Source organism: Amblyomma americanum, chromosome 4, assembly GCF_052857255.1.
Source record: "Amblyomma americanum isolate KBUSLIRL-KWMA chromosome 4, ASM5285725v1, whole genome shotgun sequence".
NCBI lineage: Eukaryota > Metazoa > Arthropoda > Arachnida > Ixodida > Ixodidae > Amblyomma > Amblyomma americanum.
Genome location: NC_135500.1, coordinates 76,943,453 through 76,961,825, shown reverse-complemented (window position 1 = coordinate 76,961,825; position 18,373 = coordinate 76,943,453). Strand labels below are relative to the sequence as shown.

The window sequence follows — 18,373 nt, the reverse complement described above, 5'->3', positions numbered from 1 at the left end:
GTTTCTTTCTTTCCGCACCGCGCTACACTAATGTCCAGAAGGGGGCTGCAGGAACTAATAACTAAATGAATAAAATAAAGCTAACCTGCGCCCCCAAGTACTCGCGACGGTGGTTTAGTCCGTGGTGAGGCGAACAGCTGTGTGTTGTTGCTAGTCTCCAAGGCCATACTGGTTGCACTCACTTCGAGGTTATAGGCGACGCAGTTGGTGCCCGCACTTTCAGTCTCCCTGGTGCCTCTGGTCCTGTTAGTGGCACCCTTGAGTTCGCTCTGACCTTGGAACGGAGCGACATGGATGGAAATCTGACCCCTTGGTTGCGTAGCGTCATCGTTTGGGGGTCAACACTTGCCGAATTTTTGCGAGACACAGCAAAACCTTGCGCTATGATAAGCCTCGTCGTGGTGCAGAATTTTCTATCATTTTCGGCCACTGGGCGTTCGTCAACGTGTATGCGCTTAAATGCCGGCCCATGCATTCCACCAGTTACAAGTGCAGAACGCGAAAGGGGCCTCGGCTGGTTTGCCTCCTGGCGAGAAATAGGTTTCGCCAAGGCACCTGTACACTCAGTGCATGCGAAACGCGCGAGACAAAGTACGTGTTTACGTTATAGCCTACCATGGAAGAATACGCTTGCGCATGATATATTTACACATTTCATACACATATATACATACATTATCCGGAGCCATTCACTGCGGCGTCTCTCGTAGCATGAGCCGCACTGGGACATTAAGCCCCATAAACCGAGCCAAATCAAACATATATATTACATACATACATGTGCATAACTATTTACACATATGTACACATTTTTTCTTCTTTTTTTTGGGGGGGGGGTGGTGGTGCTGTACGTACGCATTCAATTTTGTTCTAAGACATTCTTGCTTCTCTCACGCAATGTAATGAGGTTTGACACACCTCGCTAATTCTCTGCTTTCCGCGGAGAGTGGTCCTGTAGACCGATTCATTAATGGTCGGCCTCCGATCACTATAGTTTAGCAATTTCATCCTCGCCTCCGCTTGGAGGGGCCTGCATGTGGGGAAGCGATGAAATCCGTGTGCCTGGCCACCTTGTGCTTTAACGAGCTTAATTGCTCAGCCCAGCTTGTGCCTCTCTTTTCCCTGCTCCCAGTCCACACGATGCGCCAAGTGCGGTCGTGCTGTCGGCGATGGCGTACGCTAGCCTCGGTCACCTGCGACGACGGCACAGCTTTCATGTCGGCTGACTGGGCCATACGTGCTGGGAACTGGCACGCACTGACACAGCTCCGGGACGACGCGACGAGGCCGTTTCTCCGCGTTTCACGCCTCCGCGGCGTGGTCCGTCACGTACGCGCGAACGGGGCCCTTCGATCACGCCCGCCCGTCTTCGTGGTTCCCATCGGTGGAGCCCAGCCAGTCTTCTGGGAGAAATCACAGGCCTCTACGCGGACGACGCCCAAGGTCGGCGCAACGCTGAGAAAAAGCGTCGCCCGGAGGGAGACCCGTTTTCGCGTGAGAAGAAGCGAAGCGCGCGTGCTGCTCAGCGGCTCTCGACAGCGGAAAGGCCCGTGTGATGCCGCCTAAGAAGGGGGTGGGGACGGAAGCCACAGCTGCTGTACGTGGGGCTTATTGTTACAAGTGCCGAACCAACCTATCCAGCTCTGACAAGGCATGCCGTGTAAGGAAAGTTCCGGGTTAATTTCGACCTCCCGCGGTTCTTCATGCGCCGACAAAACCTGAGGACGTGAGGTTTTTTTTTTTTCTCATTTCATCTTCGTCGAGTTGTGACCGCTGCGACCAGGATCGAACCCGCGGCCTCGTGCTCACACGTAGCAGGGGTGATGCGCAAGCGGTGCTTCGCGCGGGCAGGATGATTCTGCGCATCGTCTAGCAGATGGATATTGGTTAGTTAAGGTAGAGATTGGCCACTTGATCGGGTTGTGAACGATGAGTCCGAATGCTCGTTTCTTTTTGTTTGCCTCTTTTTGCCATCCACTAGAACCGGATAGGAAGGGGGCATGTCGGCTATCTTTTATTCTACACCGCCTTGGCACGTGATGTGGGACTCGCCCATATCAGGGGATCCGCTTGAGGGCGATGTCTGCAGTCTTGTTCAGTTCCCGGTCGCGATGTGCTTGCATGCGTGCGCGCAGTGCGACCAGTGTTACTAGCGTTTCAGGGGATTCCTGCGGCCTACGCTGATTAGACGACGGAATACGATGCCGCTCCCGTGCGCGCCGCGGCGCCGCCTGCCTTTCCTTCCCGGGGAGACGGCGGCGACGCGCACGGAATCGGACGTAAATGCCGTAACGCGAGACGACTGCTCAACGGCTGTCTCTCACCCGCACGCACTGCGTGCACGTGTCACGCTGCAACGCGGCGGACTTGGTGCCGCCTGTTCTCCCAGTCGTCCGTCGGCGCCGTGATGGATAGGGCGCTGTTCTGCTGTCCAGATCCGGGAGCCGGGTGTATGTCCCGGGCGCTTTGGCCAAGCTCTCGAAGGGCGGATTCACACTGGCGACTCGCAAACGTCGCGCGACCGATTTCGGGCGATTAGTTAGGTTTCCGAAACACCAGGAAAGCGGGGAGGGAGCGCAGCAAATCGGTTTAAACCTGTCGCGCGAACTGCGCGACTCGCCCGTGTGAACCCGCCTGGAGGGCGGGCAGAGTGCAGGCTCCCCGATTCACTTGCGTATCGGTCTTCTATGCTGAGCCTGCAAATGAACCTTGAGCTTATTTCCACAAACAAGCAGATACAATGGTTTGGGGGATGCAGTGGGGAAAAGCTGTTCAGGGGCAGCTTGACTGGCCCCAAGTACAGTTACAGCGGCTGCAGCAGGGCGGAGATTGTGCTTTATAATAGACTAGAGTTTAAACAAAGGCAAAACAAGAAACCCAAGGAGATACAATTCAAACAGTAAAAGAGAACATAAAACAAAAGAAAAACGAGAAAAAAAACGCCTTACACGGATTATTACACAGCATAGTAATCAACTGCAGTACACGGCGTTTCTTGAAGATTACCAGCAACACCGCTGTCGGATATTTTATGGATGATCATTATTCATCACCACCAGCAGCCGTGCTCGGTGGCAGTGCATGCTCTACTGTCAGCAGTTCTCGTGCAGCACCAGTACGAGCTGTGGTAACGATGAATTTATGCGAGCAGCGCGAAGGCTGGGAACTCGCCAGCTGGCGCTCTCTTCGCCCGAGTGGCGCCGCCGAACCGTCAGACGCCTTCCACGGTCTTTGAGCTGCGCTCACTACATGCGCGTAAGTTGTGTACACATGTTGACATCCTGCGGCAATGCGTGTTGCGCAAGCACGCGTTGCCCCCTTGAACGTTGGCGGTCTCCCTCGTAACAGCAGTTGCCGTTCGCAACATGCCCGCATGATGCATGCATGCATGCATGATTCGTGGCTTCTAGCGTTATTTCCTGGCGGTGAGTGCGAAGCGAGCGAGTTGCGCATCGCTTTCCGGAAGAGCAATGACTTCGGCTCGGCTGTCAAAGGTCGCCGCGCTGTTTGCGCGTTACTAAGAGCGAATTAAACGCTGTTCCACTATACGCCTGACGTCTCCTCACTCCTAATCCGAGACCCGAAGAGTTAGCGCCTCTTAACTCTTAGCCGAGATATTGCAGGTAATTTTTGTAGGCCGATTTTTGAGAACCCAAGCTGAGCACATCGCTTTTCTCGCGTTCATTCTTACGTGACCGATTAAGGCTATATAACCACCTTCACCTTCTGTTGACCGCTGTCAGTGACACACGTGCAAGAAAAGCTTAGACGACCTGGTTAAGTTTAATAAGGCATGGTGACTCGGAGACCGGCACACCTGACAGCAGTAACTTGGACGGTACATGGTTCCCATTAAACGCGTCTTGGATTGCTCAATTCGCAGCTCGTAGCGCAAGTGTTGTGCGGTGTGCTTAGAGCGGCGCCCGGTCATCTCCTGAGGACGAGGCAGCAAGCGTTGCTCTCTCAGGCAAGCACCGCAGTAGGCGTAGCGCAAGAGAATGCCATCGCTCCGAAGCGTCGCCCGAGGACGCTGTAGAGATGTTAGGCACTTTGCGCACGTCACACGCAGTGCTTGCTGCGATTAAACTCCCCATGTCCGTAATACCCCGAGGATGGAGAAATGAAGCTGATAACGAACGAGAATGTCGGGAAAGAAATAAAATTTGTTTTCGAATAAATGGCGTAGTAGGTTTCGCACTTCACGGTTAACACCTCGACCGCGCCTCGAGGGAAGGGAGTAAGCGAAGAGGGAAAGAGCTGCCCTAGTAAAGGACTCCGGTTTGATTTCGACCCGCTGGGGATCTCTAAAGTGCACTGACATCGCACTGCACACTGGCGCCCATATCCAAGGAAGAGAGGAGAAAGAAAGAAAGAAAGAAAAGAAAGGAAGAAAGAGAGAAAGAAAGGAAGGAAGAAAGAAAGAAAGAAAGAAAGAAATAAAGAAAGAAAGAAAGAGAGAAAGAAAGAAAGAAAGAAAGAAAGAAAGGAAGAAAGAAATAAAGAAAGAGAGAAAGAAAGAAAGGAAGAAAGGAAGGAAGGAAGGAAGGAAGAAAGAAAGGAAGAAAGAAAGAGAGAGAGAGAGAGAAAGGAAAACGCCGGCATCGCTCCATTCTCGCGGGTTCTAATGGAGACAGATAGCGCGCTCGTGTGTCGCGTAGTCATCGTTCCTTCCTGCTCTCCACCGTGTAACCGAGCCTATCCCCTCCATCGCGTGCACCCCGCTGAGGCGGCGGCTGTCTGGACGGAGCCACGTAGATCAGAGGGCTAGCCCCGGCTGTGCGCCGCCGCTGCACCGGAATTCCGAACTCCTCCTCTCCCACGCAGAGGAGGAGGCTCGGCTGCTGCTGACAGCCGCGATGCCCGGCCCGCGTGGCGCAATGTCTGCCGAGGACCACGCACTGCACAGGAGCGCGAACGCGACTAGAGGGACGCCGAGCACGACCCCGCCGTGTAATTTCTGCTCTCGGTAAAAACTGATTGTTTGGCGACGAGGAAAATGTAGTAAAAGCCGCGCGGGAGTAGCGACACACTGAGACGAAGCCACGCGGCCCAGCTGCCTCGGGCCATGGACGCCAGCCAGGGCTCAGGGGCCACCCATAGGCAGCGCAAGGTAGCGATGAACAGAACGGGCACTCGGGGAACGAAGTGCGTGAAATGGGCAGTGCGGTGGTGATAGGAAGCAGGGTATTGCGCGTAATACAAATTGCAATACGCGCTTACGTGAAGTCGTGGTAAGGCTGAAAAAGAAATACAGTTGCCTCTGCCCGCCTCACTAGGTATACAGTACCAGCGAACTACAACGCACCGGTGACGGTGGCTTCCCGGCAGCCTTCGATCATGGTCGGTTTATTTTGCGCCCTTGCTACGGGCCGAGTCTCAGTTTCGGCGTAGAGGTCGCGCAAGCATTCACCGCCTGGGACGGCTGCCCACACGACGCGAGATGCGCTTCCCATCAAGCATACCGGATATGTGGAAAAGCGCCCTTACTGTCAAGGGCCCTGCAGGACGGAGATATAGCGCGGCCAAGTTTATCTGTGGAATTAGGAATCAAAACTTGACTCGTCGGTCGCAGCTCACCGATACTTCTTGCGCTTTCCAAATCGTGTGGCTATTTTTTGTCTCTTCTATCTCGTGATGATAAGCTTCCTGAAAGTGGCGAGCATTGGGGAGGTGTGCGTGCGTGCGTGCACACGTGCCCTTTTCCCAAGACTGTTCCTGCGCATGCACACACGATTAAAAGAGTAGTAGACAGCTACCGAAAATCAGGCAGAGCTTCATGAACTATATTTGGGGAAATCACCAGACGCGGCGGCAGCCATTCGCTAGTTTTGTTTTCCACTGTTATCTCAGGAGTCCTCTGAAGCGTTGGACAGCAAACATTCGAAGCTTCTGTTGGAATTAAGCTGGCCGGACATATTGTTATTTTGTTAGTATTTTGTATTTGGGTCGGGGAGGAGGAGGTGAACAGGAAATGAACCTGGGCACTGCTGCTTCACGAAAGCAATGACTCTCTCTCTGTCTCTCTTCTCCGATCGTGGAAGCGGAACAATGCACTCTTTGCGTGGTCGCAGATATGTTATCCAGCTCTAGTTCATTGCTTTCACGGTCTTATCTTGGTACACGGGAGAATCAGTTTACTGATGCGCCCAGATATGGAGTAAGTGCTGTCGTGTCTCCCGCTCACGTACGCACTGTTCCCGTGCAAATCACGGCAAGCCTGACTTGGGAATCTTTACTTTGTTCCGGGGAGGCCAACACGATTACATTCCCAACACGATTACATTCCTACCAGTGCGCGGTCTCGACGATGGGCCGTTTACGAGCTATCGATAGTAGAAGAGCGCACGCGTGTCAGTAGCTCAACGAAACAGATTAAGCGGGATCTGTCGAGCGACTTTCTTCGCAAGAAAGCAAAGCTATTGAAATAGAGAGCGTCAGCAAACTCCGAATGGTTATACACAATTTGGCGCCGGCTGTTTACAAGTGACAGCAGCGCGTGTCTAACTCGCTTCTGTGAGGCTTCCCGCAAACGCAGCCATGGGGCGGCCTTCTTTGCGAGGAGCCAATAAGCGGGTTCCCTCATGTGGTTCCTTGTAGGACGTAAACATTATTCAGCTGTAAACATTATTCAGGAAAGTAAGTCATTGAAATCTTTCAAAAACAGCACCAATATGTATCTTTTGTCACTCCAGGCATAACCACTCTTTTCGTCTTTATTCTGTTGTTTCTCACAGTATTTGCCCAATTGTACATAAATGTTCAATATGAAATAACTCCAGTTTCAATGTTAACCAACCGCCCTGTATCTCCTCGTTTAGTGTTTATTTTACTCGCTGAATGTCTCGTGCTCTCGAATGGGAGCAAGAGTGGCGCGGACTCTCTGTCAGGCATCCATTTGCCTTTTGGTCTGCGGCCTAGGCCAATGTACCACTCGCTGTCCGAATAAACTCTCTGACTCTGACACTTTGACGTGCGGAAGGAGGCGCCCTCCGTGGAGATCGGGACCCGATGAAAAGCGAGAAATAGCCGGTGTTATGTTCATTGTTTCCCTCTCGCAAACGTCCGCCGGCACAAGCAGCGAGGGAGAAAAACAGCGCATCGTTGCTTCTCGCGGTTATCGCTTGCTCCCGGTCCCGCACCGGCCATTGCAGCCCGGGTTGGCAACGGCGCTCGAGAGTTCCGCGTTGATAAGCAGAGGGCTGCGTTGCGTACGGCAGAGGGATCCCGCTGCTTGCGAGTGGCGCTGGCTGACAGTCGGGGGAGAGGGAGATAGACTGCCGAGAGTGGCCGTGAGTGTCGGCCCGCGGCTGGGGCGCAGTCTCTTCAGCTCGGGTCACGCGATTCGCGTCGGCCACACCTGCTGCCACCCTGACGAACAGACGACCCGCCGCTGCCGGTGCCGGTGCCGACCGGTTCCCCTGTCGCGCCTGCCACCACCGCTACTATTGCCTGGGTTGCAGAATGCCTGCCCTGTACAGACCGGAGGCCGCCACAGTCCCCTCCGGACGAGGATTGGTGAGGGTCAAGAAGGAGGTGGACGAAAGGTCAGCGCTTTGTAGCTCTCCTGGCGACCTCTGAGGACGGCGCCCTCTTGACGAACGCCGAGTGACCGAAATTCATTCGGAATGCTGCACCCAGCCGTGTTATTTCGCGGTCACGTGCTGGGGCTTATTATTGCTGCCTACCAACCTCACGAAAGACCTGTCCTTTCCCTAGTTTTAGTTGCCGCTGTTTAGCCTATGTCGCGTTTTCTCCACACTGCGGAGAAGCACCATCGGCTTGATTCAGTGCAAAGTTCGTATTGAGTCGCCGTTACCGTGATGCCAATTTTGTCCGATAATTACTGTGCACTTGCTATTGGGCAGCAGCTCTCGGGCTAGGGGCAGCAGCTTACCATTAAGGGGGTGACACTTCTCAGTCAAAGAGCTCTAGCTTGGAGGGATTCGATGCCTGCTGTTCTATAGTTAGCAAATGCTCGTGGACGCGTTTGGGCTGCGTTCTCGATTTATGGCTGTTCCTGGTGCCACCGTCGCTCTCAATCGCTACTGTGCTTCAAGCGGGACGGATTCTGTGCGCCCAGTTCAGAGGGCGGGTCTGCATCCTAAGGCCGGCGCGGAATATGTGCGCACGGCCTCTAACTGGTCTCGCCTCACTTGTCTACGCACGGCGGGCCAGTTTTCGTGACAATATATCAGGCGATCGTGTAAGGTCGTTATGCCGGCGCCTTATCGCAACGCTCAGCGGCCGAACCAGCGAGGACGGGTGGGCCGCAAATGCGACCAACCCTTTGTCCCATATTCACCACTTCAGTACTGATACTGATGAGTTTTTCAATTCGCTTTAGGTGCGACTTTTTGCTATAGCTGACTGTCATACAATGGCTCCTTAAAGGTGCGCTGAAGAGGAAATTGAACTCGTCTTTTTACCGCGGGAGCTCTATCTACACGCTCCGGGCATTCTTAGAAACTTCGAATTATTGTCATGTGTGGCCGATTGCCCTAATTAAGTCGGATTAAACGTCCCAGCTCCCGCATTTTCTTGCACTCAACGCGGTAGGTAGGCGGAGTCAATGAATGCGTGGAGTGCCTTTCAGCCAGTCCAGTGGCGGCTTCACTTTCGCTTTTAACTGTTTTTTTAGGTTTCTGTGAACAGTTTCAGTCGCAGACAATATTGCCGCAAATTAGCCGCACGGAAATAAAAATACCCGTGGACCCTTTGCTTTACGTGTCACTCCGCCGATGGCAGAGCGGCAAGCCGCCACGGGACTGGCTGACGGGTTGGTTGACGCCTCGTACCTACCGCGTTAAGTTAAAAAAAAAAAAAGAAAGGCGGGAGCCTGGACGTTTAATCCGATTTAAGTTAGGGAAATCGGCCAGACAGGACAATAACCGGAAGTTTCTAAGAATGCTCGGAACGTGATTATGGAGTTCCCGCAGTAGAAAGACGACTTCAGATCCCTGTTCAGTGCACGGTGGCAGCGGTTGGGTGTGTGCATGTGCGCAGACCCTGGCGGGCGGCGATCTCTCCGCGCCCGAGCGTACCCTCGCTGGATCCCTCGCTGCTACCCGCGATAACGTGCTGACGTACCCCTGAGTCGACGCTTGCGTGATACTGTTAATCAGTGCATTTATATTTCCTTCGTGCTACTTTTCCAATGGAGTGTCTCTCAAACGTCCAGCAGGCTCCAGCTAGCGTGATTGAAAGTTTCCTGCCCTCTACTTCGAATACGCAATCGCGAGGGCACCGGGACCTCATTCCCAAAAACGGCCTGCTCGACAACAGTGCGATCGGAAGAGCCCGAAACTACAGTCACATTTCTCTCGTAGCCCTCTGAAGACCTTAGTCGACAAGCTAGTCAATGCACGCCACTGGCTTTGGCTTAAACGGTGTCCGACCAAGATAGCCAGTGATCAGCGCCGCCTCTATTTTTAGAGGAGGCGCTGCAGTGATAAAGGCTGTTAGCACACTAACAGTTAAGGTCTGCCAGCCTCAGCACTTTCACACCCTATAGCCGCGCTCGGCTTCGTTTCCAGTTATCCTAAGGGGAGCGCCGTGTCTTTAGCGTGATGAACCGGCGGCGGGCAACGCGCAATGCTGAATCGCTCTGCGAGATCGTCGCAGCTCGCTTAAAATCCAGTCCAGCGTGCAATGCACGGCGACCTGAAAAGAGCGCCGCTGGCCAAGCGGTGCGCGCTTTCTGCCGCGTGGTACAGCGACGGGGTCACCTTCCTGGTTCATGGCTTAACGGTTGCAGCGCGGCCGTTCTTTCAGCCCAGGCTGAACTCTGCAAAGGGTACGGGCTGAGGCGCAGTTATAGCGGCCACTGCCCAGGACATGCGGGCGGCATCGAAGGGCAAACTGGCGACAGAGTAGGAGAGTCAGGAAGGCCAGACTGCACAACTTCTCTTTTGCGAAGGGCGCAGTTTACCAGGTGGCCTTTGAGCACGGGGTAGTGCATTTCATTTCAGTCATTTCGCAAAGAGCGCGGTGTGGAGCTCGCGCTCTGTCCCATCGTCACGTGCGCGAGGCAGAACTGGTTGTGGTGGACACCGCGGATGTGGCAGCCGCCAACCTTGCATTTCTTAGGTTCTGATTTTTGAGACTCGAGCTGAGCGTAGAAGGGAGACGCGAGATAAGCATTCCTGGTATGCACCGCTTCGGCGACGACGACACCATCTGTGAAGGCTGGGGGCGTCCTCCGGAAAGAAAGAGGGATTGCAGCCTGCTCAGCGGTGGCGTCCGCCCACCCCGGTCTGGGCGTCGACTTATCGATCGTCGCGACCGGCCACGCCCGCTGTCGGCCCTAAGGAGGTCAGGGCGGCTGACGAGCGGGGGAGACCCCTGGAACCGGTCGAATCCGTCAAGACGCTCTTCGTGGCCGGCCCCGTTCGAATGTCAAGGCGAGCGTGACGCCGAGGGGCCCGACGCCAACGCGCGCGCGTGCGTCCCGAGCCGTGCGAGCAGCCTGGCCTCCCTTCTTTTTTCTCGGCGTCCTCCCTCGACACGCTGCGATGGCCAGGGCCGGTGGGCCGGTCTGTTTGATTTGGCCGCGTTCGCCGGTGCCTCCCCTTGTGCCACTGGAGTGCGAATGCCAATCGCCAGCGCCTTCCTGGAGAGCCACTCGTAAGGAGGGGTCCTAGGCGCCGCCTTGGGGGTCACGTGATAGATGCCGCGCTGTACGGATTCCAGAGTCTCCGCATGTAGGGTAGGTGGAAGACACGCCAGATAACGTAGATTACTGGGCACATAACAGTTCATTGAAGAAGCTTTATAAATATGGTGTTTTAACGGCTTCCAGGGAACTGATGGTCCAGCTGACTGGCCCTGTATGTCCCTCCACTCTGACGCAGTGGTGTGTGAGGTGCGTTGTGTTCTTTCAACGAGCACATCAGTGTAAACACGAAGAAAAGGAAGGTGCCGTAACTTCTTTGGGCATCTTAGCCGTCCTCTGACGAAATGAAAATGAGCGGGATGGAGCACGAGGTAGAGAAGCCTGCCTGGGCCGCATTGGACCAGAAGCGGAATTCACCGGCACAAGAAGGCGCCGCGTTAAAAGCACTGTGCCGTTGCGAGGTATGGGGGTGTTGTCGCACTTGGCCTTTACGACGGCTTTGACGGCACGGTATACCACGTGACTCTTGCTGAGCTGCTGCATCTCACGTACTTTACGAGGAACGCCCAAGTCAAGGTTGCCGACCAAGCAAAGTACATGCACATGGGTGTCCGCTAAATGTCGAAGGAGGTGGGAGCGAGGTGAAAGAAAGAGCGGAAGCGCTTCGAGCGGATGCGGTCATTTTTTTCTCCGCTCCGCAGGGCGCTCTTCCGCTTCGCAAGACCGCGGTAAGTGCCGCCAGCAGCGCAGCGGCCGTGACCGGAAAAAAGAAAAAGTGCGCGGCGTCGCTCGCTGGCGTGACTTCAGCGCGGACACGGCCGGACTCCTCGGCGACGCTTCTGGTGGCAGCGACCTCCTGCTCGACTCTTTCTCATCCGAAACGACGCAACTGCGTTGTAACCGGAACTGCGCTTTATGCGGACTATGGCTGACCAGGGCTGGAGGTGTCATAGGGCGAACAAGAGTGCGCCAGCGATGCGCATGCGCACATCGACATGGCTTGCCGCATCACTGCGCTACTGTCCTCGGCCGGGCTAACCGCGAAGACGGACAAGCGTGTCTGGGCGGCGTCGCTTAACTCGCGCCCGAATCGAAGTGGCATCAAATGATGCGCCCCGTAGGCTGCTTCGTCGGAGTCTAGCGCTCAGGCCATTCGATTAAGCGGGGAGCCTTGACCGGCGCTCCCAGCATCGCCTCGCCGTCCTGCAGACCGTGACGCGTATCGGGCCTCACGATACCGCCCGCACGCTAACCGCAGGAGGATCCCGCTGACGTGCACTTCTTTGGCGTCTGTACTGCGGCGGCTGGGTGTACACGCGGTGCGCATACATGAGCACGCCCCGAGCGAACGCACGGACGAAGCCACGGCGGGCCAGTGCGCCTGTGGGAACCCCTGGCCGGCCGGACCTGGGGAGATTGACACGCACGAGCTGGGAACACGCTCTCCGTGCCCGTCGCTCTCTCCATAGCTCGTGACAGTCGGTTCTCTCGCGCGTCGCTTCCTGTCGGCTCTAGGGCCCAAAGACAAGACCGATGTCTGCCGCGAGGAGCCCACGCCGGCGGCGCGCACTGCACTCCCATGCCATCTATATGCGTTCTCGGCGTGGCGTTTGCAGATACTACAACGAGGGGCAGCGCTGGTTCGTGCTGTCCCAAGGAGCGCGCTTCGGGGACGCCGGTCGCATCGGATAGGATAGAAGACTCGACGTGTTTACGTACAGCCACGGAGGACGCTATGCAGCCGGCTAGCCGTCGCGGGGAAAGGTCGTCTACCCGACGTGCGCTGAGGCCATACGGCATGAAGCCGCAGATACGCAGGGGAACACTCGCGTGTCTTGCGCTATGCGGACGGATTGCCTGTCGTTCATTGGTCATGGGCGGAGAAGACAATGTGTCATTTGAGTGCCATTTATGGATGTACGTACGGCGCTCGGCCTTTCTGTGGTGAAAGCGAAGGTGCACTGCTTAGCAGCCAGGACATAAAAAGTGAACTCGACTTGCCACTAAGGCCATCGACAACAATGGGGCAGTGAGAGCGCCTCGGCGTGGTCAGGGGGAAAGAGTGGCGTCAGCCGTAGGTCGCCAGGACAGACCGCTAGAGCCTCCGTGCAGATGTGACCCTGTCGTGGTGGAGGGTGGCAGGCAGGAGACCCTTCTGTTCACCCATCTGTGACGACGCGCAAAAGATGGTGTCCGATCGGCCGGCCGTTGCTGTGGGTGCGGCCGTGGCCCCGAAAAAAGGAAATAAAAACGAGAAAAAGCACTGTGCACTTGGTCGGTCTCATGAGCCTATCACGTCTCTGCCGAACGCGCTGCCTGTCCCGCGGAAAAATAGAATACAAAGAAGAAGAGAGTAGCTGGAGCCGTTACGCGTGGCGGCGGAGCAGGTATATATATATATATATATATATATATATATATATATATATATATATATATATATATATATATATATATATATATATATATATACACACGCACACAGGCACGACGAGATGGCGAGGCAGATCGCTGGCAGCGGCCGACGACCGATCATCGGCGGCGTCGCCCGCGGACAGGTTTCGTATATAGCATCGGCCGAGAAGGCGGCTGGCGTGCATGTTTCTTTCGGCCGGCCTCTCTGCCCATAGGAGGGGTTTTAAAAAAAGGCGCTGGCCTAGAAACGGGGTAAGCCCCCCTGAGTGCCGGGTTCCCTTCCACGGTCGCCCCGGACCTCTCTCCCGGAGGACGGCCGACGACGAAAGTGCTCCTCTCTTCCGTCCCTCTCGGCGCACGCGAGCCCGTTTCCAGCGGCCCATGTCGCTGCTCTTCGAGAGAAACACGGGTCGTGCACGGCCGGCCACATGACGGACATAAACAACGACAACTTGCGAAGGGCGCGTTTCGCTCCTCGACCACACAGACGCGGTGGGTGGAAGAGGAGCAAGGGGGGCTTTTTTATATCGCGCGCCTACAGAAGGGGCCGCCTCGAAGATTCCTCCACCGGCGTCCGCGGTGGCTCCGCTGGCCGCTGCACGCGAAGCTGGATAGCGAGCGCTTTCTTAATCGGGCAAAGCCGAGCGCAGGCCGTTCACCCGACGGGGCCAGAACCGCTCTGGCTCCGCTGTGCAGCTCGACTCGGCTTCGCCTGGCTCGCTCGCTTCTATTTCTCCTTCTTTTCGCGTCTGTTTCTCCGCGTTTCCAGGTTCCTAGCTAACGCGGCGGCGCTTTTCTTTCTTTCTTTCTTTCTTTCTTTCTTTCTTTCTTTCTTTCTTTCTTTCTTTCTTTCCTGCGGCTCCAGGTACGCGTTGAAGGTTTTTCTCTCTTCTCTTCTCATTTGGGCTCTGTCCGTCTCGCTCTCTATTTCCCCGCCGAGTTATTCGCTCCGGCCGTCCTTTTCTTTCTCCTTCTCTGCACCATCGCTTCTTCCTCTTGCCGCTGCAGGTCCTGCCGAGGAGCGGAGTAAGTGCGCGTCCGCATCGGCCCCGTGTGTTAGAAGGGGCCCCACTAGGAAGGCTAAGCCGAGCGTGGCGGACTGCCCCCCCCTCGCTGGGAACTTCCCGTTATACTTACTGCTGGCGCTCCGACTCGCTGCCGCTTTCGGCTCGCTCAGCTGCGACCGAGCGGCCTGTGCACAAAAAACGGAGCAGCGCCCACGGCGAGCCAGAAGAGGGAGATGGATGCGCGCACGATCTTTCGCCCTCGGTCCGTGCGCATTCTCGCGAGTAGCGCGGGCTTCTTTCAACCTGGTGAGCGCTAATGCGCCCCTGCCTTCTGGGTCCTCGAGCAGCCCTTCGCGTGGCAGTCAATCCGTGCTGCTGGCTTGCTGGGCCTCTGGTCCCGCAAGAAGCTCGCCGCACGACCGGCCTCCATGCGATGGGCGTTGCTCATTGAAACCATCGGCGAGGGACCCAGGGTCTAAGACCTTGCCTGGGGAATTCGGAGTTCACTCGCCTGGCATCACTGGAAAACCGTGTGGTCAACGTGCCTCTCCGCGCCAAGCAGGGCTTGCGCGCGTGACTTTCGGAAGAAAACTCTAGTTTACGTGGATGGAGACTTGCCGGACACTGGAGCCGATGTGGTCTGACACTTTGCATGCAAGCAGACGCTGACGGCTTTCATAGGGTTCCCAGAACGGAGTGGCTCGAGGCAAGAGCAGTGCCAGTCCTGAAGGAAACGGCTGGACCTGGAGAGCACCAACCAGCACGTATGCCACCCTGACGGCTCCTCGTTATAACGGCAAATATGCAGTCCTGTTTTATTATGCGTCACGGCTGGAGAGCATTGCATCATGCGACGAAAACCTCTCCGAATTGCCTGCCGCTCTTGCTGGGGGCTTGCGCGCCGTCGCCAGGGCAGACGCTGGGAAAGCTACGCTATTGCGCGCGGCGTCTGCATGCACTGCACTGTGGTGCACACCCGCAGGACCTTGTGGTAAGGCGCAGCAGCAAACGCGGAGGCAGGTGGGCCATTGCTGTTCGGGTAGCTCGCATTATCATGGAGGTAAGAATATCGTGAGAAAGGACGGCCACTGCATTGATACTTTCAGATGGGCAAACAAAAAAAACACGCAGCAAAAGCGAGCGCATGAAGGAAACAAGCATGCACAGGGCGAAGTATGAAATGCGTGAACGGTCTGCATTTTCACCTGGCTTCGGTGAGGAGTGGTGTACGGCGACTTCGGGGTGATTGGTCGCCCAGCCTCGTCGCCACTGTTTCCGGTTTTGCTAGCAGCGGTGCCGGTAATGAACACAGAAAGTGCGCATTGTGCACTTACAGCATGCATAGAGGGTGGACGAAGTCGCGTGCTAATGAAGAAGCACGCAGCGACGACGGAAGAGACCATGGCCTGGCGCGTCCCTAAGAACGCGTGGGTGCAGGTCGGGCGCAGCGGCCGACCTTGCTTCCGCACGTGGAGTTCGAGCCCGGCGCACGAGCGCTCGTTTCCGCGTGGCACAAAGTCGCGTGAGCACTAAGGACGCGCACGGAGCGACGGCGTCCTGGCTCCTCCCCCGCGGGCAGTGAAAACGAGCCCGGGGGGGCCTCCGCATCGCTAATTAGGTGCCCCGCAGTGGCGCACATCCTGCCGGCGGCGGCGGGCATGCGTGGCGCGGCGGCCACCGCCAGTAATGGACCAGCGGCGGCCGTTCCCCCGAGACCGGGCTCACGCGGCGGCGGCGGCGCTGACCGCTCTCGGCGCGCTCGCTTTTTTGGGAAAGATGCGGCCCCCACGGCCGTCATCGCTGCATGCGCAAGCGGTGACCCATTCGAGACGGCCGCCGAGGCTTCTTCCCTCCTCCTCCTCCACCCCCGAGCCCCTTCGTTGCGCGGCCGAAACAATGAGCGGAGAAAGAGAAATGGACGACGGCCAACGACCGGGGAATGGTGCCGCCGCGGACGGCGGCGAGTCGCGGCCCGAGACCACTTCCCGCACACAGTCCGCGTGTGAGCGCCGAAAGCTATATCGGCCTCCTCGCTGCCGGGCTCGGAGAGTCTCTCTGCGCGCCAAACTTTCACCTTTCAACCCTGCGGGGGTCGCCCTCTTGGCCTCCGAGAACGGCGCCACTCGCGTCTTCCAGACCAGCCCCGCGTAGTATGAGTATAGCGGACTCGGCGCCGCCGATCAGTCGTGGCACCGTCCTCAGTGCTCCCTTATCTATCTGTAGCTTACGGAGGGAGGGATTGCCAATGACAACTCGTTGAGCACAGCATTCGGACTGTGAAAAGGGAATCAGCAATAATGGGACTACACGGGTTACACCCAGCACGGATGAATAGAGGGATAGGCTGCAGTGAATTCGAAACACGTCTTTGGTGGGGCCGCTTGTATTGTTAACTCGCCACAACGGCCGCGTGTTCCTGATGGATGCAAGCCGAGCTTCAGACGCCTTCGCTGTTCTGTCTGCTTCTCATTTGCTTTGTCTCAGTCACTTAATTGCACCTTGTAGCAATGCCCTCACGAAAACGCACGTGATGCTCGCAGTGTGCTGGCCCATAGTGAAGCACTTGCTGCAAACGCGACTTGCTTCGCAATGCCTCGAGACAGGCGCCGGCGGATGTGTGCGTGTGTCCAGTGAAACTTCCACGCGCTAGCACCACCAGCTGCTGCTTTGTCTGCAGCTCAACCTGTAGCAGTAGTAGCACGCTTTTACTAGTTAGTTGTAGTAGTCAACGTTTTACCTCCAACCTGTAATTTGGTTTTATCTCTGGACGTCCGTTTTATCGCGAGAGCGATTGGGAACCGTCTGCAGGTAGCGCTACTTCAGTGCCCCGACTAATTTTCCAGTTGGATTCTCGTTCTCAAAACCTGTCCTTGCTGATTGCGCAGGCCTTGTGAAAACACAAGAGCAGCATCAGCCCCACTGCGCATCGGCGTGCTGCAGCGTCAAGCCCTTCGCTTTTCATTCTTTTTTCTTTTCAAAGCGAGCGAGTAATTCTCGGCGTTCGGAATGCGCGCTGTGTTTATAAATACACGCGGCGCCTCTGAACGAGAGCGATCGCGCAAGAAACGGGAGCGGGTGGATGATGGGATCCTCGAATCTCGAATGCCGCGGGCAAATCGCGCGCCTGGCTTGGCGGGCTGCCCGCGAGCCCTATGCATATGCACGCGGCACTTATACCCGCACACACACACACACCACGGCGGCGGGATCGAACAGCGCTCATTCGGTTTCCTATGGGCGTTCGGATGGGACCGGTTGAACGACCAGCGGCGTACCGAGATACGGGATTGCGCAGACCACATCGCAGCCAACCAAACTAGGCCAGAGGAGGCGCTTTCTTCGGCGCCTCCATTTGGCAGGCGCGTATCGCGTGAAATTGCACCTCGCGTCTCATCTGGAGAAAAAGAAAAAAAAAAGACACGTGAGAAGGCATCGCTCGAGTTCACTGGCCGTCACACGAACTTGCGCTGAGCCAATTTATTCGTTTCTGCTGCTCACTTGTGTACACCATGCAGTGGCGTGTATACATGCGATATAGCCACATTGAGTTGGAAGCTATCCACGCCTGCGCAGTTTGCAGCCTATTTGTCCCGTATGCCGGCCGTTTCGCCCTGTACACGTGTTCGGGTTAGATGTGGCGGCGGATGTACGCGCGGCTTTATCGCCGCTCTGAGGCTACTGCCTCAGTCGTTTCGACATAGTTCTCGGTTGAGCATTCGACGGAAGAGCCGTTTCGTTTCCTTTTGTTTCCGTGAACTTTATTTAGTCCATCAGTGCGCCGTTAGGGAGACGCTGTTCTTGCCTGATGGAGTGCACACGTGCGATTCCGAGGCCACCGTTTATCGGGGGTTAGCTGAGCCCGTGACAGAGTGTGATGGATTCATTCTGTGGCCCGGCTCCGCCCTGGGTTGTTGCGCGTGTTCACTGGCGCGAAAGGCGATGCAGGTGCGTACGGAAAGAAAGGCCCGAGGCAGAACTCTGGCCCCTGGCAGACACATATCCGCAATGCAGGGATTGCGACTGCACATACCGTGCCATTCAGTGCAGGCTTCACCGATAAGCTTACATCCTCTCTGCCGCCAGGGCTTTGTGACATGCATCGTCTCTCTCGTGAGCCCGGTACAGTGACACGATGCATGACGAGCTGTAGCCCTGCGTCCCCTCGAATCTGATTTCGTGTCGTTTCGGTGCAGCTCAGAAGAGTGCACGAAGGTGCCTGATAACGCACGCCAAGTTGAGGCGCCGATGTTGAATGAGACCTTTTTTCCTGCATCTCTCGGGACTGTGGCCTAGCATGTGAACGCCGCACGCGAAGTTGGTGCGCTCTTCACCAATAGCA

General features: G+C 56.2%; 1 protein-coding gene across 13 annotated transcripts in view; it reads left to right on the top strand.

Annotated features, from left to right (window-relative positions):
• The window catches only part of LOC144128052 (ETS homologous factor-like), a 402,718-nt gene that overhangs the window by 341,162 nt on the left and 43,183 nt on the right, over positions 1-18,373 (top strand). The window contains exon 1 of one of the 13 annotated variants that reach the window (XM_077661111.1): positions 7,323-7,544. The exons of 11 other annotated variants lie outside the window; for them this stretch is intronic. In XM_077661111.1, the coding sequence (XP_077517237.1) occupies positions 7,462-7,544 (83 nt within the window). In that variant the 5' untranslated portion in view covers positions 7,323-7,461. Of the gene's footprint in view, positions 1-7,322; positions 7,545-18,373 lie in introns of those variants that run through there. One more of the 13 variants, XM_077661110.1, reaches the window with a different exon arrangement.